Here is a 24118-nt window from a genome sequence, read left to right as displayed (position 1 = left end):
TTTTTTTCTGCTCTTGACAGCATGGTAGGTATTATCCTAAAATAAATAAATATTATATAATTAATATTAATAATATTTCTTGAGGGTTAGGGCAGGAGTCTGCAGTGTGTCCAAATTGCTTACATAAAAAGCATTCTAGTTTGTCCGAAGTAATAAAGATTCTATAATTTGTATTTTCATATGAAATTACAATTAAAGTATTTAACTCAAAGTATTCTTTATCTGGTATCACAAAGACTGAGCGTCGAAAACTGAAGATGTGAGCATATTCGTCTTCCGGTGAACTACAACGGATAAGCGAGATAGGGGAAGCAAGTTGTGATCCAAGTTCATTTTTAAGTGCTTGCTCTATGAGTGCATTCGGGATCGAAGGACACACGTTAGAAAGTAGTAGCCTCTTTGCAGGTGTGATAAGTCTGCGAATAGATATTAATTGATTTCTTACAGAAACAGTCGGATTATTTTTTAGAAGATAATCTACTACGGTTACGGAAGAAATATAGATGCATATACGCTGGTTAGAAATACGTGAAGCAAAAGTTATTTCTTTAGGGGTAACAATTTCGCCGATTGCCTTTATGTAATCAAAAAGCACTACGTCTGGGATAGCGTTCATAACAATGGCTTGAGTTCTACTGGGACATGATGTTGCTGTTATAGATTTTTTTCTGTGTGATTTTGGTAACTGCAACGAAGCTAGGTTGAGCTGTTTGTGATGATGATGCCATAATTTGATTTTAATATTTTGGATGCCAAAATATTAAGTATGGCCAGAAACGACTGGCCTAATTTTATTTGTCGAAAGTATTTAAGTAATATCGACTTACCAATATTTACTTGATAAACAATCACATTAAACTAACAAGTTTTTATTAAAAATACTATTAGTAGAAGCCTGATGTTCACTCGTTGGCTTCTGAAATAGGAAATAGATATAATTTGAATGTTCTATTTTTGGTTTTTAAATGAAATATTGTCTTTGTGTTAAAAAATTGGAAATACACTTTTTGCAAACTAATATTTTGAAAGCAAAATGGAAATACACATTTTTCTAAAAGGTTTATTTAGTTTTTTAATGCAAGTAAACCAGTAACATGAGGATTACACATCGGTAATTGTAACAGAAAAATAAATGCTTAAAAAAATTTTAAATCAGAAAATATGAAATGAAATAAGCACAAGGCTAATTATGAGGTAACTGATCATAAAATAAATGGTAGTCCTATTGTATACTTTTTTTTAGTTGTTGCAAATGCTCATATTTTCCTTTCTTAATGGGAGTTCTACCTCTGTATAAGGCAGGCAAAGAGTCAAAAACGAAAAATTTTGGATTTGCAGGTAATATGATACGAAAAGCTTTCCATTCCAATTTAGAATTTTGTATACTTAATAAATATTTGTATATTTAATTGCCTTTAGGTCAACTACCTGGGGATCTCCAATTTTTTGTCCAGGTCGTATTGATGAGATAAAATTTATACAGGGTGGCGCACCGAAAACGAAACAGATGCATTTACTGGCAGATGATTCCTTTTTAAAAAAACGCTTGGACCCGTCGATTTTGTTATCGAGGGGGAAACAAAATTGGCATAAAATCACATTAACATTTGCAGCCCCCTAAGCGTGGGTGGCACCATCCCTAAAATCTTAAATGGAAAGGGGGGTCGAAAATCCATTATTTAAAAGGTCTTTCAATTCCCTTTACAATGATGTAAAATTCATGTACTTCAATTCAGTAGTTTTGGAGATTTATTGATTTAAAGTTTAAGTACATCATCGTAAGAGGAGATCAATACATAGCAGCAAAGTTGTTAAACAATAAAGGATGAACTGACCTGTTAGCCGAGTAAATGTTGAAAATGACCACCATTACTTTCCATGCAATAATAAAGATTTTGCTGAAAACGTTGCCGGACATTTTGCAATATTTGAGGAGTAATTTGATGGCACTCATTCACAATTCTTTGTCGTAAATCTTCTAAGGATGTTGGCTGAGTAGCATAGATTTTGCTTTTTAAGTAACCCCACAAAAAGAAATCCAAAGGTGATAAATCTGGCGATCTTGGGGGCCATTCAACGGCACCTCTTCTACCAATCCATTGACCTGGAAAGGTCTGATCTAAATAATGCCGAACTCTTAATGCGTAATGTGGTGGGGCACCATCCTGTTGGAACATCAACATATTCTCAACGTATCGACCATCATTCTGAGTTTCAATTATATCTGTTAGCGCAGGATCTATGGCATTTTGCAGTAATTACAAATACATTTCACCAGTCAAATTTCCAGGTAAGAAAAAAGGACCAACCAAATGATCGCCAAAAATGCCAGCCCAAACATTTAATTTTTGTGGCTGCTGTGTGTGTACCTCATGGTAAATTCTGGGATTAGAGTCCAACCAATATCGACAATTATGACGATTTACTTCGCCATTAAAAAAAAAAGGAACATTCGTCGGAAAAGCAAATGTTAAATAAAAATTGTTCATCGTTTGTAATTCGTTCACTCATAACTTCACAAAATTCTAATCGCTTATCAAAATCGTCTTCATTAAGTTCTCGTACAAGGTGAATTTTATAAGGATGAAAATTATGGGCCTCCTGAATCCGTTGGATAGTACGTCGACTAACACCACACGAAGTTTGCAATTTGCGGGTACTTAATGTGGGATCTACAATAACTTGCCCTAAAACCCCCACTTCTGTTGCTTCGTTCCTTATAGGATTTTCAATATTACGTTTTTTATTGGCGACTGATCCAGTTTCCCGAAATTTAGCTACAAGTTCTAGAACATATTTTCGGTGCACATTATTGATCTCATGTCGCTCATTAAAAATTTGTGCTGTTCTATTAGCGCACTGATTATTTCCAAAAAATATTTCAATAATTTCAACCCTTTCTGCCGTGGAATATACCATGGTTAATTTATGTATAAAGCAATAAGTGATATTTTAACAACAAAGATTGGTCAAATCAATCGCAAACTAATGTACTATTTCCTATTTAAAATAAGTACGTGGCATTCTCTACTTATCTTTCTTCAAGAAACAACTTTTTTTGTCACAAAGGACACTTCAATTGCTATCTTTATTATTAATAAACCATGGGCGTAGTAAATAACAGCATTTAATTATCAAGAAAATGCTTTTACTCAAATTTCTTCTGAAAGAAGTACAAACTAATTTGATGTACCTATTAAAGTCTACTTTAAACTTTAAATCAATAAATCTCCAAAACTATTGAATTGAATACATGAATTTTACCTGATTATAAAGGGAGTTGAAAGACCTTTCAAATAATGGATCATTCGACCCCCCTTTACATTTAAGATTTTAGGGATGATGCCACACCCGCTTAAGGGGCTGCAAATGTTAAAGTGATTTTATGCCAATTTTATGCCCCCCTCGAAAACAAAATCGACGGGTCCGAGCGTTTTTTCAAAAAAGGAATCATCTGCCAGTAAATGCCTCTGTTTCGTTTTCGGTGCGCCACACTGTATTACCTTCAATGTTTTTAAAAAAGTCATGCGATAAGTACTCTACTCTCTAGGGATTTTTCAAACATACTTTTTGCATATTATTACATGCTATCTGCCTTCATCTGGGTATGATCTTTCTGGAGATACTTTTCTATTATAGTTAAATATTTTTCTGTTGCTAAGTTGAAGAGGGCGTTTGCTAACACAGAATTTCTGTTTTTGAGCAGCGTAACCATCGCTATACAAAATATAATTAGTTTTTTTTTATCTCGAGGATTAGCCTCTACTTTTTTTTGGGGAAATTTACTATTATGGTTGCAAACTCATTAGTTTTTACCCAACGCCCAGTTTCATTCTACAAAAAAAATTCACCTTGCTGGTGTTTTAGATCGTAAATCATGAAGTTATGTACGATAAGTTTTGTTTTGTAATAGAGAAAGCTCACATTGGACTTTGGACAGAGTAGCACAGATTGCAGATCAATTGTAAAAACTTCATTATCTGATTTAATATTATGTAAACAACCTGTCAGTGTGTAAACTTCCAGAAGAAAATAATTTTAATATTTAAAAGTTATTATAATGTCGATATTGCAAATAAAAAATTGATATCTTTAGTCTGCGAAATATGTCTTTGTTTGCCAAGGGCTATGTCATCTATATATGTGATTACACAAAGCTTTGTAACATGTCTCTTAACCACTTAAATCCGAAATCTCTGTTTGATATAAATACGAGTAAATCCTTAAAATTAGAGTCTCAAAGTCAAACATGAGTCTCCACAAAGTGGCTGACAGATATTTACTCAGGATTATGCAGTGAAGGAAGGATGCCAGAAAAGTTCTTCGAGTTATTTATTTATCTAAAGGTTTCTCTGCAAAAGCTGTTTGCTTTTTCTTGGGGTTGTGAGGATGGAGATTTAGTTAGTGTTATGTTTGTAGCGGAATTAACCGGATGTGTATTTATTTTAAACCATAAAACTTTCAAATATACTTTTGTGCCGAGAGATGTTATTGTTAGTGTAGAATTTTCTATTTTATAAACATTTCCTACAGCTTGTAATGGAAGAATTCACTGACTATAACCTGCCAATTTACTTAGCATTCGTGGACTTCCTAGACTGAAAAAATATCAAAAAACAAAACTAAAATACGAGTATACCAAGGGTTTTGAAAGGTAACAATATTTTCTTAAAATGTTTTATTTTAAAATATAAAGATATGGTAATAAAGAAATTAACCTTTGGGTAATGGCATCACTGTGTGAGAGACTGGGTAGACTCTTTTTTTGATGTTGGTGTTAAACAGATTATTGTAAGGAGTCAAAAGTTTCGGTACTTTTATGTATCGTTGTGACTTAGGGTTAGTCGTCGTGTGTTCATTACAGTGTACTAATGTGTTGTAGTAAACGAGCTTTCGGTTGTCTCAGACCGGCGCCACTAACATCGATACAAATAATTTTGAGGTAAGCTTTTAGATATTTGTACGTTTCCCTAATTATAATTCAAAGATTGTTGGATATTAGCAATAGGGGATTACGAGCACGGGCAAGCTTACTTGCAAAAATTTAGAAGAAGTGGGACTAGATAATACCGTTGATTGAATATCTGAAATAATAGTGATAGTGAATTTATTTGTTTATATACCTTACAATTTGATGATGACCAAGTCATCATAGCTAATGATAAAGACGATCTAGAGTATATGGCAAGGAAACTAAAGGAGGAGTATAAACAGTGGGGCTTGGAAATTAATGTGGAAAAAACTAAATACCTACCCATAGGAGTTGTGTTATCCAATATCGAACTGGAAAATAATAAAGAAATTACATCCTGTAGTGAATACACGTACCTTAGAGTAATCTTCTATAGAACTGGAAAAGACGATGAGGAAATAAAGAAAAGGGTAACACAAGCTAGAAGAACAATTGGCTGCCTAAATGAAATACGTTGGAGCTCTGAAATAGGAATAAAGCGAAAATACAATATATATAAAACACTAATTAAAAGCAGCCTCGTTTACGGAGCAGAAACTTGGCGAATAACCGAGAACAACAGAAAAAAATTAGAAGCTGTAGAAATGGATATGTTCAAAAGAACGTTAGGTATATCCCGCAAGGAGTTCGAATTGAGGAAATAATTTGAGGAATTGGAGTAGACGGTTACTTAACAACAGATATTGAGACGAAACAGTTAATTTGGTATGATCATTTTCAAAGAATGGAAGACACAAGATTGCCCAAAAAGATTATGCAGTGGGTACTACCAAACCGTAAAAAACGAGGAAGACCCAAAAAGACATGGAAAGAAGGGGTAACCAAGGCAATGAGTACAAGGGATCTTAGATGGCCAATGGGACTATAGAAGGACGTGGAAGTTAGGCATCGGACAACGTCGAAAAATCGAAAAACGTTCTAATATAGATATATATATATATATATATATATATATATATATATATATATATATATATATATATATATATATATATATATATATATATATATATATATATATAATTGTGATGATGTATTGTTTGTGAATGATGAGCAATGAGTATTTTTTAATAATATATATATATATATATATATATATATATATATATATATATATATATATATATATATATATATAGGGTTTTTATCGCGGTTCTCAAAGAATTAGTTTGTAAGCACTTTTTTAAATTATCTTTATTATATCTATTATGAAACACACATATATATCTAACATAACCAATGTAAATTTTAAAATAAACTATCTTTAAATTAAAATTCTTATGAAACTAATTAAATTATATAGACAATGTAAAATTTAAACAAACTATCTTTAAAATTGAAATTCTATGACAGTAACTAAATTATTATAACAAAATTTTGTACCTTTCTGTCACTGAATGCCTAAATAAACTGTTTTCCACTATATAGATTTTAATCACCACTCAATGTCTTCGTTCTCAGCCTCGGTTATCCTTGTTTTTGTGAAATTACTTTTTCCAATTATCAGCTTCCACCAATTTAAAATATTTTTCTTCTTAACAGCATTTATATTTATTCTTCTTTTCAATATACCAATATCCAATCACCAAATATATTATATAATTTCAATTTTCAATTAATACTTCTTCCATTATTCAATCACCATTTATACATAACATAATTTTTAATCTTCAATAATATTTTTTTTATACTGTTTCTTAATCTTCATTTAACTCACTATATTGAACATCTGTACCTTCTGACTGACTATCTTGAAACTTACTGAACAACTAACTGTAACTAACTTTCTTACTAACTCTAACTAACTTTCTTACTAACTGGACTGGGCATTTTGAATCCAAATCACCGAGTATTTATACCTTTTCAATCTTCCAGAACCATCTGGCAAGAAATCATATTCGATTTGTTCCATTTCCTCCATATCTGAATTTTCTGGAATAGTCCATTTCTCTGTCTGTCACTTAAATGTATAGTTGGTTGTCTATGCACATGGCTCACTTAAATATATTTACAATATTTTAATTATTAAGATAAAACTTTTTACACTTATTATATGCTAATTTCTTAAGAATACCCTCATATAAATAATTTTTATAAAATTCTCTAGTATATAACTTATTAAAACAACCAAACAACCCCTACATCCAATATTATCTACTATATAACTTATAAATTATTTTTTGTCCCTTTTACATTTAAACACTATTTTTCCTTCTCCCATGTTCAATATCATTTCAATATATATATATATATATATATATATATATATATATATATATATATATATATATATATATATATATATATATATATATATATATTGTAACGTTAGGCACCAATTTGTAACGTTCCAACGAACATTCATTGGGTGCCAATTTGTAATCCTTCGAGGCTCAATTTGTAACATCCCAACGTTGAGCTGCTGTTGTCAACTTGTAACCGCAAACCTTAGTTTGCTGCTACAATCCGACTAACATCACTAACAACGTTGGAGTGACAAATCGTTTCCCGTTGGGACCAATGTTTAACGTCATAACCCCTAATGTATCAATTGCAAAATTGCTACATTAGACGTTATACGAAACACTCCCTGGCTAGCTCACTCAGGACGTGAATATGGCCTACTCTGGAGCAACACACGCAAACAAGTAAAAAGAAGAAACAATACACAGTTAAATTAACACATGTTTATTAAAATATTAAAAAAATGAGAGAAAAATACATGTTTAAATATATTGAATTTAAATAAAAATTATTTGACTTCTTGCTACAGTGTTACATTATAGTAAGGAAAAATGCTTGTCACCAAATCCTAGGTTTTATCCTGGTCTTTTCTGCTATGGTTGTTAGCAAGCCATGTTGTTAGTTGTGGATTTTCTTCCCCTGGAGTCAACTCTCCTAATGGAATGATAGTGCCATTCTCAGGCCGGTTGGTCTTCTGGATGTTAATATAAATTGACCCGCACCTGAGAAATGTATCCCGGAGGTTGACTCCTAATTCAGGAGACGACACAACAATTGGTTATTATACTAAAGTCATGAAGAAAATCGACATTTTTAGAAATAAAAGCCATTATATCGACTTTTGTATCGAACGGGAAGGGGGAAATGTCAACAAAAAGGAGTCTTTGTCACTAGCATTAAACTAAACAGAGAATAAAGATGGCACCTCTCGTTCCAAAGTAACAGAAATAGAGATGAAAATAAAATTCATTCTTTAGAAACTTGAGTAAAAGATAAAAATGATGATTATTAAGAAAATAGGAAAGGTAGATACTGAAATATATATATATAAAGAAGATAGATTTGGACGCCAACTGGTTTTTATACCAAATACCAGTAAAAATGAAAAGAGAATAATGAATCAATTAAGTAACGACATAATTCTGATACAATCTATATCTGAGAAAATATATAGAAAAATAAGAGATACAATGGAGGATATAGAAGAATATGAATTATGACAGAAGATATGGAAATTGGAGAATAGAATTAACGAAATATATTAACATAAGAAAGAAAGCAGGCAATGTAGCAGTTATAACGCTACAATATATATATATATATATATATATATATATATATATATATATATATATATATATATATATATATATATATATATATAATCAGTGGCATGCGAAGATGAATCAAAGGAAGAGAAACAGGACATTGAGGAGGTTTTAAATCAAGACGGTAAATCAAAACAGGAGACATCAGATGCAGATGAAAGAGTTGCGGTTCTGCACGTATTTTCTATATAGGTATGTTAACAAACTAGAACATGTATTAGCAGGTCATGCTAATACATATTCTATAAATTATTATTGTTTTAGGCAAGAACTGTACAACTCACTGAAAATAGCATTCTCCAAAGCCAAAAACCACTAGTACAAGACAGCATAAAATAAAAATTCGGTCACCAGGGCCTACAAAAATAAAACTATTAAAATTTAAAGGACGCTTTCGAGATTTGGAACTATTTTTTGGATAACATGATACATATATGGTATCATTGAAAGAAATATAAATAACTATTTACACGAACGAAATGCTAATCCCACTGATGAAATGTAAATCCGTGCTTTTATAGGACTCTTGTATTCACCTGGGCTAGGTTATTGTAATCGCGCCAGTGCAGAAGGAATCTTTGGATGAAAGAATTGTTTTTATCTTAGGATGACTACGATGATTTTTTTTGTATCTCTACCACATCAAACCTTTTTTTTTATTAAATTCTATATACTTTTTCAAGTTCACATGATTTTGGTTTTAGTTTTTCCAAGACGACCGGAAATTTGTATTAATAAATAACTTATACAAAAACAAACCATTTACCGGATTGCTTCAAGTAAAATTTTTTAGCCATATCTTATCAAAATAAATACTTTTTCTTTCTTGGTAATTTTTTGAAAATGCTATCTTGAAAAAAAAATGCCTAATTAGTGACTTTTGTGACTTTTTTAATAAAAAACTACTGAATTAATTACAATTCAACAAACAGGTTTATAGTTTTTGAACCCTCACGTATAAGTAAAAATATTTTGACAATGATAAGGGGTTTGTTTCTTGCTAAAAACATAGTTGGCAATTTTAAAAATTATAAAGCTTTTTGCAATTGAGATTAGTAGTCAATAAATTGCAAATGTAATTCATTTAGTAGTTTTTTAGAAAAAAATACCAAAAATCACTAACTAAGGCATTTTTTTAACAACAAATTACAAAACACAAAAAACAAGGCGTTTTTAAAAAAATTACCAAGATGGGAAAAGTATTTATTTCGATGGGATACTCCTAAAAAAAAATAAGCGATTCGGGAAATTGTTTTTTTGTTATGTTATTTATGTAATAACAACAATTTTCGGTCCACTTGGAAAAATGCAAAAAAAATAGATTTAAACTTGAAAAATATATAAAATCGAATAAAAAAGGTTTGGTTTCAGCTCTGCATCTGGGTGTAAACCGCTCGCCTATTATAATCATTCAGCATTTGTTACCATTTTTGAGATGCTTTCTGCTTTCAGAGGGAAATGTTCGTTCTGTCAGTACATTCCCTAAAAACAATTTTTGGATGAAAAAAAAATTTAACATGACACCAACTCATTAACAAAGATGTAATATACACATTTGGAATTGTATTTACGAACGTAGGATTTTTAATACAATTACTAAGATTACCTGATTTGCAATTAACCAGTGTACATTTCTATATAATGTCGCGATGTTTTATAACTAATTTATTTGTTCCACTGGATTGCCTCTTCTCCGCGGTTTGTAGTAGCGTATGTGGCACGCCAACAGTGGTGCTCCGTCTACCGATTTTTCCTGAAAGTCCGGTTTTGTGCAGATAATAAATAATGTTTTATAAACATCAATTTTGTTTGTGTTCGATAGATAATATTTGAATTATTAAATTTATCCTTAAACCAAATATTGTTTATAATTTCAAATTAAAAAGAGTGTATTATTATTATTTTATTTTTGAAATTCCTTTTTATTTTTATTTTTAGAAATCTACTTTTTTTTCAAGCAGTTTTGGCAATAAAACATAACCATTTTTTTTAGTTAAATAATATTTTTAATTCCATATCTACATTTATAAATACGTACGTTTTGCGAATTGACATGCACTCTAGCTGTGTTTCGTTTTTACACTTACACTGGCAGCATCGCGGCATGAATTGAGACTCCAGTGGAACAAATGAATTAATTATAAAACATCGCGACGTTATATACAAATTTACACTGGTTAATTTCAAATCAGAGGATCTAAGTTATTGTATTAAAAATCCTATGTTCCGTAAAAATTTTTCCAAATCTGTATAACAAATTTTGTACCATTTTAAGGGTTTTTACCAAAATATTTAGTGACTTGACTCATGCACACCTGGTAAATGTAAATGATGATGGAATTGTTAGTCCGAAAACGTTCTGTTTATCTAAAGATGAAGACCGGTCAATTATATGAAAAAGTGACACATTTTTACTGAAAAAGGATAGAAAATCCTTTAAAATGAAAGTTTGTAAAGATATTTTTGTTAGTTTGTTGCTGAATTATTACCGAAATTGCTTCAAAACTAAAATGTTAGAAAACTATTAATAACTTTTCTAAAAATACACAAAAAGCTTTAATTTTGCGTGAGAATGAAGAGAATAGCACAAATATTTTGTTAAATTGTTAATCTCAGAAAGCTATTGTGTATAACGTTATTATACGTAAGCTATTAAGTCTACATAAATTCTTAAAGCACAAAATTTAAGGGGAAGGCACATGCTATCAAATTAAATTATTTAACGATTAAAGGGCCGGTTGTTCGAACGCTAATCAAAACTTGATTGAAATCAAATATTTAACTACAAGCAAATAGGTACGTCACAGTAGCTGTCAAAATTATTAAAAATTGTTTATTATTATTATTGATTTGTAAATAAAAACATGAAATTAACACCAGAAAGAGTTTAATTACGGTCTATTTTAAATTTAAACTCAAAATAATAAAATTGAGTAAAATAAATCAGTCAACATAACCTTAAAATGTGACGTATTTGATTTTATTTGAATATTTGATTACAATCAAGTTTTGATTAGCGTTCGAACAACCAGCCCTAAATGTTAATGATACATCTTATAAAATAGGTTTTCAAAAGTACTGTGATTATAACCTTATAAACATTTAAAATAACTCAGATATAGCGAGAAGTTAATGTTTTACATTTAAAATTTTGTAGTACAAGAATTAAAAAAAAAAACGTATCTACGACTCTTAAAACCCAAGTCACCCCTGTAAAATCTTACTCTAAAAAAAAACAGAGAAATTCTACGATGACATTACTGTAGTGATAAACGATACAATTACACACTATACCATAATGTGTAGTGACTTCAACAATAAACCGGGGAGAATGGCAGATGAGAAAAAAACATCACTGGAAACATTTGGTTTGGGTAACAAAAACGAGCACAATGAAAATTAACTTAGTTTTACAACGAAATAGCATTAGTTCACAAATATAAATGCTTAGGTCATAAAATCCAAATGGACAAGAACATTTAAACTACTTAACAGCAAAGAAGAATCGCTGTACCATGACATATTCAAAAGCAACATGCCACATTAATTTTAATGTGTGCTTAATCGCGACTTATGATGCCAAATCACTTTCTCTTTAACCCAGGCCAAAGCCGCCAAATGGAACGATTGATACTTGGACTGACTCTTAGTGACAAGGATAGAAATAAAGAAATAAGAAGCAGAACAGGCGTCACAGATGTCATAGATGGCATAAGAAAAAAATATGGTATAGAGACCATGGGCAGATAAAAGAAGCAGAAGTGGACCACGTACATGATAGACAGACGACGTTAAACGAATCGCTTGGACTTGGCTGTAGGAAGTTTAAAACCGACAGAATTTGGAAATATTAGGCGAGATCTGCCGCTGAGATTTTCATGCGAATAATTTATAACCGAATTCAAAATAAGTGTGAAGAATACCTGAGTCGTTCTCAATATGGCTTTAGAAAGGGTACAGGCACTAGAGAAGCAATTATGGGATTGACATTGATAGCGGAAAGGTATCTAAAGGTTCAAAAACGGCTATATGTGTGCTTTGTCGATTATAGAAAGGCCTTTGACCGCATCAAACGCGGAAAATTGATCGAGGTGCTAAAAGAAGTAGGGTTGGACGGACACGACATAGCTATCATAAGTAATACATACTGGAACCACACAGGATGAGTTCGAAGAGAGAACGGAAACACCAAGTAAATCAACATAGAACGAGGAGTGCATCAAGGGTGCATTTTATCCCCCCTATTATTTAATGTATATGCCGAACATATAATCGGAGCTTCTCTTAAAGATCGCCCTGAAGGTGCCAGAGCCAATGGAATCATCATTAACAATATAAGATATGCCGATGACACCGTAGTATTAGCAGAAACAGAAGACCAACTAAATATATTGATGAACATATTATCAGAAGAAAGTCACAGGCTGGGCTTGGACATTACCTTTTCCAAAACCAAAATTCTGGTATTCCACAAAAACCTCCATGAACAAGTTACACCTAACATACAAATAAACGGTATCAACCTTCAGAGTTCCCAAAGCTTCATACACCTGGGCAGAGAAATAAATAGTCAACTCGAGCACTCAAAAGAAATTAGAAGACACATTGAAATAGCAAGATCTGGTTTCATGAATATGCGTAAAATGCTCTGTAACCCCAAGCTATCAGTCTTAATACGATTGAGAACACTAAAGTGTTATGTGTGGTCTCTATTACTATATGGCTGTCAGACCTGGACATTAAAACAGTATGACGTCAACAAATTAAATTCATTTGAAATGTGGATGTACCGCCGAATGCTAAGAATAAGCTGGACCAGCAGAACTACGAATGAAGAAGTACTGAGAGCAATGAACACACACCCTCATCAGGTCAATACTATTAAAATTAGAAAGATGTCATATCTAGGACAAATAATGCGCCATAGGGAATTTGAGCAGCTCCAAGTAATATTAGAAGACAAGATTGAAGGTAAAAGGGAAATAGGACGAAAGAAAAAATCTTGGCTGCGAAATATCAAAGATTGGACCCACACAAAAGGAAATGAATTAATTCATCAAGCCCAGAATAGAGAGAAATTTGCCATATTGCTCGCCAACCTCAACAGAGAAGGCACTTAGGAGGAGGAGGAGGGGAGAGTTACTTTCAACTTGGTCGCAGAAGACTGAAATGATGATGAAATATGGCATTAAAATTTGATTAAATGCTTTCACGTTTACATGGACCTAATTTTTTTAAATTAAGTGCAAAATAAGTTAGTCGGGATATTATAGGGAAAATTTTCGTAACGTAGAATATAATATAACTACTACATATTATTTTCAGAAGACTACTTTTATTAAATTACAATTAAAAATAAAACTTGCAATCCTTACGAGTAAATAAAAATGGTATTATTTCTACCTCTTGTTATTGTCCAGATAATTAACCTGCAGGTGTTATGTGATCATTTGCGCAACTTATATCCTGACCACATGTAACTGGTCTCGGAGTTTTATGATTACATAAATTTTATACCCTCGAGAAAATATTCTGCTGCTATTTTTTCTCTTCTAATTTAATAGAAAACTGTTTCTGGTTGGCTCTACTGAATATCGCAAAAAAGTATATCATGATCACAAAAGCGAAAAGAAAATTCAATTTGTGGAAAATGGAGATTTTTTTGTGCTTATCGGAGAAAGGAATAGCAAGGACTGAAAATATAAATTGGTTAATATACGACGAGACCGATATAAAAATATGTAGTAAGGTCTTGTAATTTAATGTGTTGCATTGGTAAAGATACTTTTTTCTAGAATATAAGACAATATTTTGAAAAAAAATGTAAAAAATAATTAATTTAAACTATTTTTTTAAAGATTTTCTCTCTATTTATTGGTTAAAAAATAGCCATTTAATCTTACATCTTCAAAAATAAATAATAAATTCATCTAATACTTGTTCATTATTAAAAATTTTTTACGTTTTACAACGATATTTTTTGTTAAATCCCTCTATTAAAAATATTTATTAACAATTTTGAATATGTTAAAAGATTTGATAAAAAATCAGTTACTTTGTAGATTGTTAGATATATGGTATTACGAAAGTTACATAAGATTTATACCACATAAAAAAGACCCTGACGAAAAAAAGGAAGTATTAAAATTCTAGAATATTCAAGAGGCGTTTGAAACGCATGTTGGGTTGCGACAGGGAGATGCGCTGGCGTGTCTCCTTTTCAACATAGCTTTGGAAAAGGCGGTCAGGGATGCCCAAATAGACAGCAGAGGAAACATTTTTAATAAATCATCCCAAATTTTGGCATATGCAGATGATGTTGATCTAGTTGCCAGCACAACACGCAAGCTAGAAGAAATGTATACCACCTTGTCACACGCCTCAAAAAATATGGGCCTGCAAGTAAATGAAAATAAAACTAAGATAATGGCATCAACACCCAACAATAGAGCCAGAAACATCGGCCACCAACTCACGGTTGATAATTCTACCTTTGAAGTGGTGGACAAATTCACATACTTGGGCTCCCTGATCACCAAGGAGAACGTCATGACGGAAGAAATCAAGCGAAGAATAATCCTAGCAAACAAATGCTATTTTGGACTGAGTAGACATATGAGAAGCAGAAATTTAAGCCAAAAAACAAAAATAACCATATACAAAACCCTTATACAACCAGTGTTGACATATGGGTCTGAGGCATGGACCATTTCCAAGGCAGATGAAAATCTCCTGCTTATATTTGAACGAAGGATCCTGAGAAAAATATTTGGTGGCATCTGTGAAAATGGTGTTTGGAGAAGGAGGTACAACTACGAGATATATCACAGATATAAACATATATTTGGTGGTAAAGACGTAGTATCCTTTATAAAAATAGGAAGACTAAGATGGGCAGGACATCTGGCAAGATCACAGCAGAACAACCCTCCTAGAAGAATCCTTATGTCACAACCTGTGGGAAGTAGAAAAAGGGGTAGACCAAAACTCAGATGGAGGGATGGTGTAGATGAGGATGGTAGACAAATAGGCGCAGCAAACTGGCAACAGTTGGCAATGGATAGAACTGACTGGCGTAATAGACTTGGGAAGGTCGAGGCTCTTTTATAGGGCTGTAGCACCAATGATGATGATGATTCAAGATGCCATCGAAAAAGTCCTGAAATGTCTAGTCTAGTCTTTGTAATGCTCTAGCTACGTTTGAAAGTTGTAATGGAGATGGTTTTAAGAGGACTTGAAAGAGAGGAAAACATGTCTAGTATATCTTGATGATATAGTCAAAACCATGTATAAAGACCGCTTTGCCACTTAATTCTGATAACTTCATTAGTAGTTGACCAAGTAAACAAAGATATCTGTTGCATATTTGTGTACAACATTTTACTGTTCTGTTGTGTCACTCAGCGATGCTCAATAAGTTTTCGTTTTATTATTTTATTGCAATAGTACGCAATATAACATATCGTATTTATACAGTAAACTTATTAACAAACTTGTTTTAATGATTTTTGTTTAATTTATTGTGATGTATAATATAGCTTTACCAAATAATTTAAGTTATGTCATTACAAGAACGTATTAATATTAAAAAAATAAGGTTTCGTCCAGACATATTGAAAAATGATTCATGTTATCTAAAAACTGTTATCGACAGAAAAATATGTACTGCGGCGGCGATATCTGTGAAGATCGTATTATTATGAAATTCATACTTGTCATCATATATTTCATTTTTATTGATGGTTAAAAATTTGAATTATCGGGTATTATTTAATATCTTGGTAAAAATTATTTAGTAGGTAAATGGTCAAGTAACAAAAATGTGATTGGACACTATTATTATTATAATAAAATTATTATTCACTCTATACCAATGGGCAAACGCAAACATCATAAAAAATATTAATAAATAAAGCTGATTAACTTATGTTTCAGTTTATTTAGTATTTATTTTTTTATTTTTTGTTTATTCAGTAATCTTAATAAGTATTTAGTAGTTGGTATAGTATAGTATAGTTAACTAAATATTTAGGGTAACGGGTACGGTTGTTGCCGGTCACTTGTAATTGGCCACTTTTACAAAAATCCATAATATTAATATTTGCAAAAATTATAGCGAAATAAATATATTTGCATTGCAATCTGACAACATTCATATACTCAGTGACATTAGAAGGGTTACACCCAGAAGGAATAATTTCTTGGACTTAATTTTTTGGCAACATAATCACTTTATTTAAAACATGCAATGATAACAATTCCAATGATGTATCTTGTCTACTTTTTGTAAAAATAAAGACTTATCTTTAAAGTTTTTTGTGAAGACACCAATTTTTGAAAACCGGTTCGTATAGAAATTTTTAGTTTTTATTCCTCAGTCTAATTGTATTCAGTGTAAGAAAATGCATCGAATTCGAAGACACCAAAATTACCACAAGGTTATGAATGCGACGAATTAAGATTCTGTTTAGGAATGCATGATGATGGTAGGATGGTAAGACGCCGCCGTGCAGAGCGACGAGATATCGGGTTTGCTGTTGAGAGACATGTACACAGGACTGTTAAAGTAATGGTTTGGGGAGCTATTGCCTATAGTAGCCGATCTTCTTTTTCTTCTTCACGTGCCATCTCCGCGACGGAGGTTGGCAATCATCATAGCTATTCTGATCTTAGATGCTGCTGCTCTGAATAGTTCAATTGATGTGCATCCGTACCATTCCCTCAAGTTACGCAACCATAAGATTCTTCTTCTTCCTACACCTCTATTGCCCTGGATTTTCCCTTGTATAATCAATTGAAATAGGTTGTATCTCTCATTACGCATAACATGCCCCAGGTATTGCAGCTTTCGTGTCTTGATGGTTTCCAATACTTCCATTCTTTTTTTGATTCTTCTCATGACTTTGTTGTTTGTTACATGCTCGGTCCATGATATCTTCAGGATTCTTCTATACACTCACATTTCAAATGCTTCCAATTTTTTAGCAGCCGACGCGTTAAGTGTCCATGCTTCTATCCCATAAAGCAGAGTCGAGAAAATATAACACCTTACCAGCCTAACTCTCAAGTCCAATTTTAGTTCTCTTGCACAAAGTACCTTTCTCATTTTATTGAAGTTTGTACGTGCTTTCTCTATTCGAACTTTGATTTCTTTGGAGTAATCGTTTGTGTGATTAATTATTGTGCCAAGATAGTGGTAGTTTTCAACTTGTTTTAAAGCACTACCGTGAATTGTCAGGCTTTCACCATTATTTTGGGTTTTTGATATCCTCATAAATTTGGTTTTCTTGGTGTTTATTCATCATCATCTTGGTGCTACAGCCCTTAGAGGGCCTCGACCTTCTCAAGCTTTCTACGCCATTCTATTCTGTCCCTCGCTTGCATTTTCTAGTTGCCGACTCCGATCTTCTCGGCATCTTGTGTTACCCCGTCCATCCACCTTAGCTTTGGTCTACCCCGTCTTTTCATTCCTACGGGTTGCGCTGTTAGAATCTTTTTTATCATGTTTGACTCAGGGGCCCGGGCTACATGTCCTACCCACTACAGGCGGTTTCGCTTAATTATAGTGGTAATATCTTTACCACCAAACGTATGCTTGTAGATATTCTGCAGTTCAAAGTTATATCTACGCCTCCATACTCCGTTCTCACAGACCGCTCCGAATATCTTGCGTAGCACTTTTCTTTCAAAAATGGAGAGAGCGGATTCATCTGTTTTCGTTCTTGGTGTTTATTGATAATCCATATTCTTCTCCATACTCAACTATCTTGTTCATTAGCTTTTGGAGGTCTTGGAGGTTGTCTGTTATTATGATAGTATCGTCCGCATATCTAATGTTGTTAATTGGTGTTCCATTGACCTTGTTTCCTGCTGTTTCTCTCTCAAGAGCTCTTTTCATAATTTCTTCAGAGTATGCATTGAAGAGTAGTGGTGACAATACACACCCCTGTCGCACTCCTCTTTTAGCCGATCACCACTTGTTTATTCGAGGAAATATTACAGCTGCGCGTTATGTTGATGACATCTTACAAACCACTTTCCTACCGTATCCCGACGGTCGTCAAGACGTCCTTTTTCAGCAAGACAACGCGCGTTTTCATACTGCTCGTCAAACTATGGACTTTCTCCAAAAATCTGGTGTTAATGTTTTGCCGTGGCCGCCGCGTGCTCCAGATTTAAATTCTATGGAACGCGTATGGGATATGATGGGAAGGAGACTGTCCACTTTGCACCATCCTCCACAGACTCTGGCATAGTTAATACATGAAGTTGCTTGGAACGGGGTGCCACAAGCAGACATCGAAAATCTCATTTTGTCAATGCCTAGACATATACAGGAGTGTGTTCAGCTACGGGGTCGCCAAACACAATATTATTTATTTTTTGTTACTTGTATTCATTCTTGATGTAAATCTACAATGTTGTCAAAAAATTAAGTTCAAGAAATTATTCCTTCTGGGTATAACACCTCCAATATCACTAAGTATATTGTCTATTATCTGTCTCAGTTAAGATTATCTTGATTTTAACAGGTGCTTTCAGTTTTAAGAGTTTTATACAGAATTTATAATAAAATAGTATTATGTATCTCGGTATATTAAAGTTTTGTAGCAATTTAGTTGGGTATTTTTTACAATATAGCTGGTTTTAAAAGTAGAATTATAAAGGTTGGTGGCATTTTTTGTAATTTTTAGTGGCCATCAACTGTATCTTAAATATGTCCACGTTATACTGATTGGACTACCGGCCTATTACTGTACCTACTTTAAATTAAAACATTTATTATAATTTAGGTACTTTTAGTCTAGTTTAGTCAACAACAAGATAATTCCTGCATTTTTTCTTAATTTTTTTATGTCTTTATTATGGTGTAATAAAAATATATTTTGCCGGATCTGTAATTCTAAAATTATAATTTAAGTTGTCAATATATAATAACATTATTGCCAATGCGGGCATTGGCAAATTTGAATTTTCCGTATTTTTGCTAACATTATTATTTTTAAATATTTTTATTTTTAGATTAAAAAATTACAAATGTTCGTAAAGATAAAACGTATCACAAAAATATACAAAACAAGATCTTCAATAAGATTTTCAGGTTCTAGAGAGTGACATAAGGTAACGAAAAGCCACTAAACAATTTGATGTGCCAAGAGGAACATTGCAGTTTAGAACAAGCGAAAAATTTAACGCAAAAACTACCCTTGGCCTTAATCCTCTTTTTTCTTTGGAGTAAGAGAATCCTTTAAAGAATTGGATTGTAAAATACCAACAAAAAGATTTTTCAGTGGGAATGGAAGATATACGAAGACTCAGTTAAAGGTTTTCTTAACGCAAATCCACGTGCTAATCCTTACTGACAATCGATTTGGAAGAGTTTGAAATAGATCCTTTTTAAAGCGCCACATAGATTTTAGCGAGATAACTTCAAAAGCGGTCACAGCAGCAAGTTTAGTTGTGCCTAAAAAAGATATAAAAAAGTTCATCAGTGTTCAACAATATTTGCATCGTAAAGGTTACATTGGCGTTCTTTAATACCCTCCACGTGTTTTAAATGTAATCCTGACTTGCCTTTTAAAAATAAACGAGTGTTTACTGTAATGGAAATCAAAAATTTATATCAACTAGAGCAGTATTCAAAAACTATTTGGACGTTTATGTTTACCTTTGCATCATATGGAGAAGTAACTGCGTCAATGATTATTTTTTCGTATAAAGAAATTCATAACAATGTTTTAAATTGAGTTCTACGAGATTAGGGCATAGAATGTAGCAATACGGGGTGGATGAAAAATGGAAACTATGAATATATAGAAGACGTCTTTTATAAATACCTAGTTGCGAAAAACACTAAATGTCCAGTTATTTGGTGCGACGATGGACATAAACTCACTTAATCATTCAAACCAATAAATTATTTTCAAAGGTATAAATCAGTTCAGTGACATTGTATCCCAACGCCCCCAGAAATATGTAGCCTGCAAAGGTATCAAAGGTAAATTTTAACGGAATAGCATGAAAGTTTAGACTACAAAACCCAAACTCAGTTATTACCAAAGAAAATTTTGCATTGTTACTAAATACAGAATTTCTTAATATTATTCTGAAGCTATTTTCTTGTGTCATTTTAAATTAGATACTATTTCATTGAAAATAAGCCACAATTAAACATTAAACATTACTACATAAACATTACAAACATTAGTGGAAAAAGTGGAAATTGAAACGTAAATAAACTTATTTTAACCTTTAATTGTTGCTTATTCCCAATAAAATAGTATCTAAATACAGGCACTACACTTAATTAAACTCAAATTCCGTAATTCATGGTTTTAAAGCATCTGGAGTGCATCGAGGAAACCCGGCAGCAATAGACTATTCCAATTGTTTGGGAAATGTCAACGATCAGAATAAAGGTATTAATCACACCATTTCTGGGACAAAATAAGTAACATATTATAAAAATTTTGTAGACACAGTTGGAGTCGCAAAGATTTTAAAATTTGAAACTTTGGATAATTCTGAAGAACTAAATGGAGATTTAAAATTGCTCCTTAGTATATTTAAATTATTTCAAAACAAAACATATCTATCCTCAGGACAGCCTACAAAGTCTAATGAAACCACAAATAATATAAAAGAAATATCAATCATCGCAAAAATATATATACCTTAAGATATCCCATTTTAGCTTCCAGGGGACAATGAAAACATATGCAACATACCAGATATCCTTATTATCACTAAAGACGACCTACTTAAGTGGTGTATTCTGTAGCAAAACGAGTAATGAAATTCGTCTTGGTAAAGTAGTGAGGAGAAGAGAGCGGAACAGTGGAACGACCTATGTATTACAATGCGGAAAATAAATGGGAACCGTTTTATTTTCCCCTGGACATTGTTCTAGCAATGGTTTATGACATTACAAAACTTTAACAATTCGGCCCTCTATAGAACAACATAAAATATAAAATTCAACCGACTTCCCATGCTCTTCTTAAATCATAAACAACAAAGAAAACTCCAAGAACAATGACAAAATGATTTGAAGATAAATAGCATTATTAAATAAAAATGCAAACTAGCCGAAGAGAACTGAGTAATTGCATAGTCTCCAGAAGCATACCCCCTGCAAGCTCTAAACGACAATGTAAATCATTATAAAAGGGTTACTGAAATTAATGACACCACAAATATATATATATATATATATATATATATATATATATATATTTATATATATATATATATTTATGTACGTATATACATATATATATATATATATATATATATATATATATATATATATATATATATATATATATATATATTTATATATATATATATATATATATATATATATATATTTATGTATGTATATATATGTATATTTATATATTTAGAATATACTAGCGGACCAACTCGACATCGAGTTTTTTAAATGACATTTTTATTTTATTTATTTTCATCAAATGTCGACATGGATATCATTTAGCAGTTAATTTTGCATGCTGATCACGAATCCGGTGTCAGATTTGCTCTATCTTGACGTTTTATGCGCGTTTCGGGTCACTTCCGGTGTCGGATCGCAACCGGAAGTACATATTTAGATTCGTCTCGACGAGACCTTTCGATCCATATATACATTGTGGGGTCTAAAACTTAAAGTAAATTTTAACTTCCGGTCATCTCAAAACCGGAAGTGAATTTTTGTACCAAAAGTATATATTGACAATCTCATACGTAATACTAATAATATTCCGAAAAAATATTTTAAATATCTAATATGGTTTTTGAGTAAAGTGGTGGACAAGAAAAGGGCTTAGCGTTTTAGTATACTAACTAAACGGGAAAAAGAACAATAAACACAAGAAAAACTGTATATAAGCACTATTGTTCATTTATATTATTTGTTGGTGATTTTTTTATTTTTGAGCGATGGCTTTATTGGAATGTTAGTTTAAGCTTTTTCAAGGGTTAAACCACACTCAGTCAAACCACCCTTTAATTTACATCGTCTAGACATCTTGTTCGAGACCGACCCACACTTGTGAGTCTAACTAAAATAAAGCAAATAACTATTGTAATGACTATAATATATAAATATTGATTTAATATTATTAATTAAAATATTTTATTAATTTATGGATAACACTATAAGTATTTATGTGTTGATAAAACCAACACAAAAACTCTTTCGCAAACGATTTGAAGTGCTTACCTGTGATAAAATTAACTTCAGCACTTTATCGCATCAAGAAAGGATGGACAAGAATTTGTTAAATAATTTAACTTTTAATAGGTTTTGCTAAGTTCGAGTTTTTGTTCGAGAACTTCAATAATGCTTTAATCGGAAAACTTTGAAATTAGAGAAAGTTATAGGTATCTAGACCACAAAAACTTGATGAGCTTTGGGACTTTACTTAATGCTGTTATTTTAAAATAGTTGCAATAACATTAAAATATCTATCCTATAGTTTTTAGCACCGTTTCTACACAGATAAATGCGATTAGAAAAATTGTAAAAGTTTCTATAACATTTTATTAAAAGTTTTTAATGACTGCATTACTGCATAGTAAATACTGAAAAATATACTAACTTCCAACTAATAATGAAAAAAATATTATAACTTTTAATAAAATCCGAATATAAATCAAGGGTTGCGTCGTTAATTTGTAAGGTAACAAAAACGTTTTGTAGACGTTTATAATTTAAAGCGATATTTTTAAAAGTGCAGCATATACAACGGTAGATGAAAACCTGAAAGCTTTTCGTGGCGAGTATTGCTTTAGTATATATGCTCAATAAATCTAATAAATACGACATAAAAATCTACGCATTAGTAGACGCTGTTTTCTTATACCACAAATCTAGAAGTGTACTTTGGACAGCAGCCACTTGGCCCATATAAAGTTGATACGAGCAATATTTCCCTCGTTCCTCGCCTCTGCAGTGCAGTATCTGTTTCTCACAGAAATGTAACAATGGACAATTTTTTTACAAGCCTCAGCTTGGCCGATCTTCTTTCGAACGAATACAAATAAAAAATAAAAACTACCATCTGAATACAAAATATATTAGTCTTAAATAACATTTATTTAAAAAAAGGTAAAATTAACCCATATCATCGTTTATGGGGTTAGAAACAATTGAGGCCTCCTTCTGAGAACTTAATAAAGATTTTACTTGTTAAAGATTTTTGGCTCACATAATCTACTGAATAAATGATGTCACAAAAGTTTAAGTCGTGAGAAAAAAGAAGTTATCGCAATTTGTAAACTCTAAAAGTATAATTATTATTGTACATTGCCACACGAAAAGGGTTAAATGGTGGGTTTTTGGTGGACTGGAGCCTGTTGGTCCCAAATCACTAGCTACTCGGGCTAGTCTCTCACTACCCACTCTTGTAATACGCAGATTTTGTTTTATGTCTTCTCTTTCTTTGCCGTCATACAACTAACATTTATATATATATATATATATATATATATATATATATATATATATATATATATATATATATATATATATATATATATATATATATATATATATATATAGATCTAGCGG

At 31.8% G+C, this 24118-nt stretch overlaps 1 protein-coding gene across 1 annotated transcript; it reads left to right on the top strand.

Annotated features, from left to right (window-relative positions):
* The first annotated feature begins 5181 nt into the window (after nucleotides 1-5181).
* LOC140444311 (uncharacterized) lies at nucleotides 5182-5616 on the top strand. The gene has a single exon (XM_072536060.1). The coding sequence runs from the start codon at nucleotides 5182-5184 to the stop codon at nucleotides 5614-5616; it is 435 nt and encodes a 144-aa protein (XP_072392161.1).
* The last annotated feature ends 18502 nt before the right edge of the window (nucleotides 5617-24118 follow it).

This window comes from Diabrotica undecimpunctata, chromosome 6, assembly GCF_040954645.1.
Source record: "Diabrotica undecimpunctata isolate CICGRU chromosome 6, icDiaUnde3, whole genome shotgun sequence".
Lineage (NCBI taxonomy): Eukaryota > Metazoa > Arthropoda > Insecta > Coleoptera > Chrysomelidae > Diabrotica > Diabrotica undecimpunctata.
Note: the sequence above shows the minus strand (reverse complement) of the source record. Positions and strands in the feature narration are given on the sequence as shown.

Bases quoted from the DNA above. Each gene is read 5' to 3' on its own strand.
- LOC140444311 (XM_072536060.1), top strand. From the start codon at position 5,182: ATGGCAAGGAAACTAAAGGAGGAGTATAAACAGTGGGGCTTGGAAATT.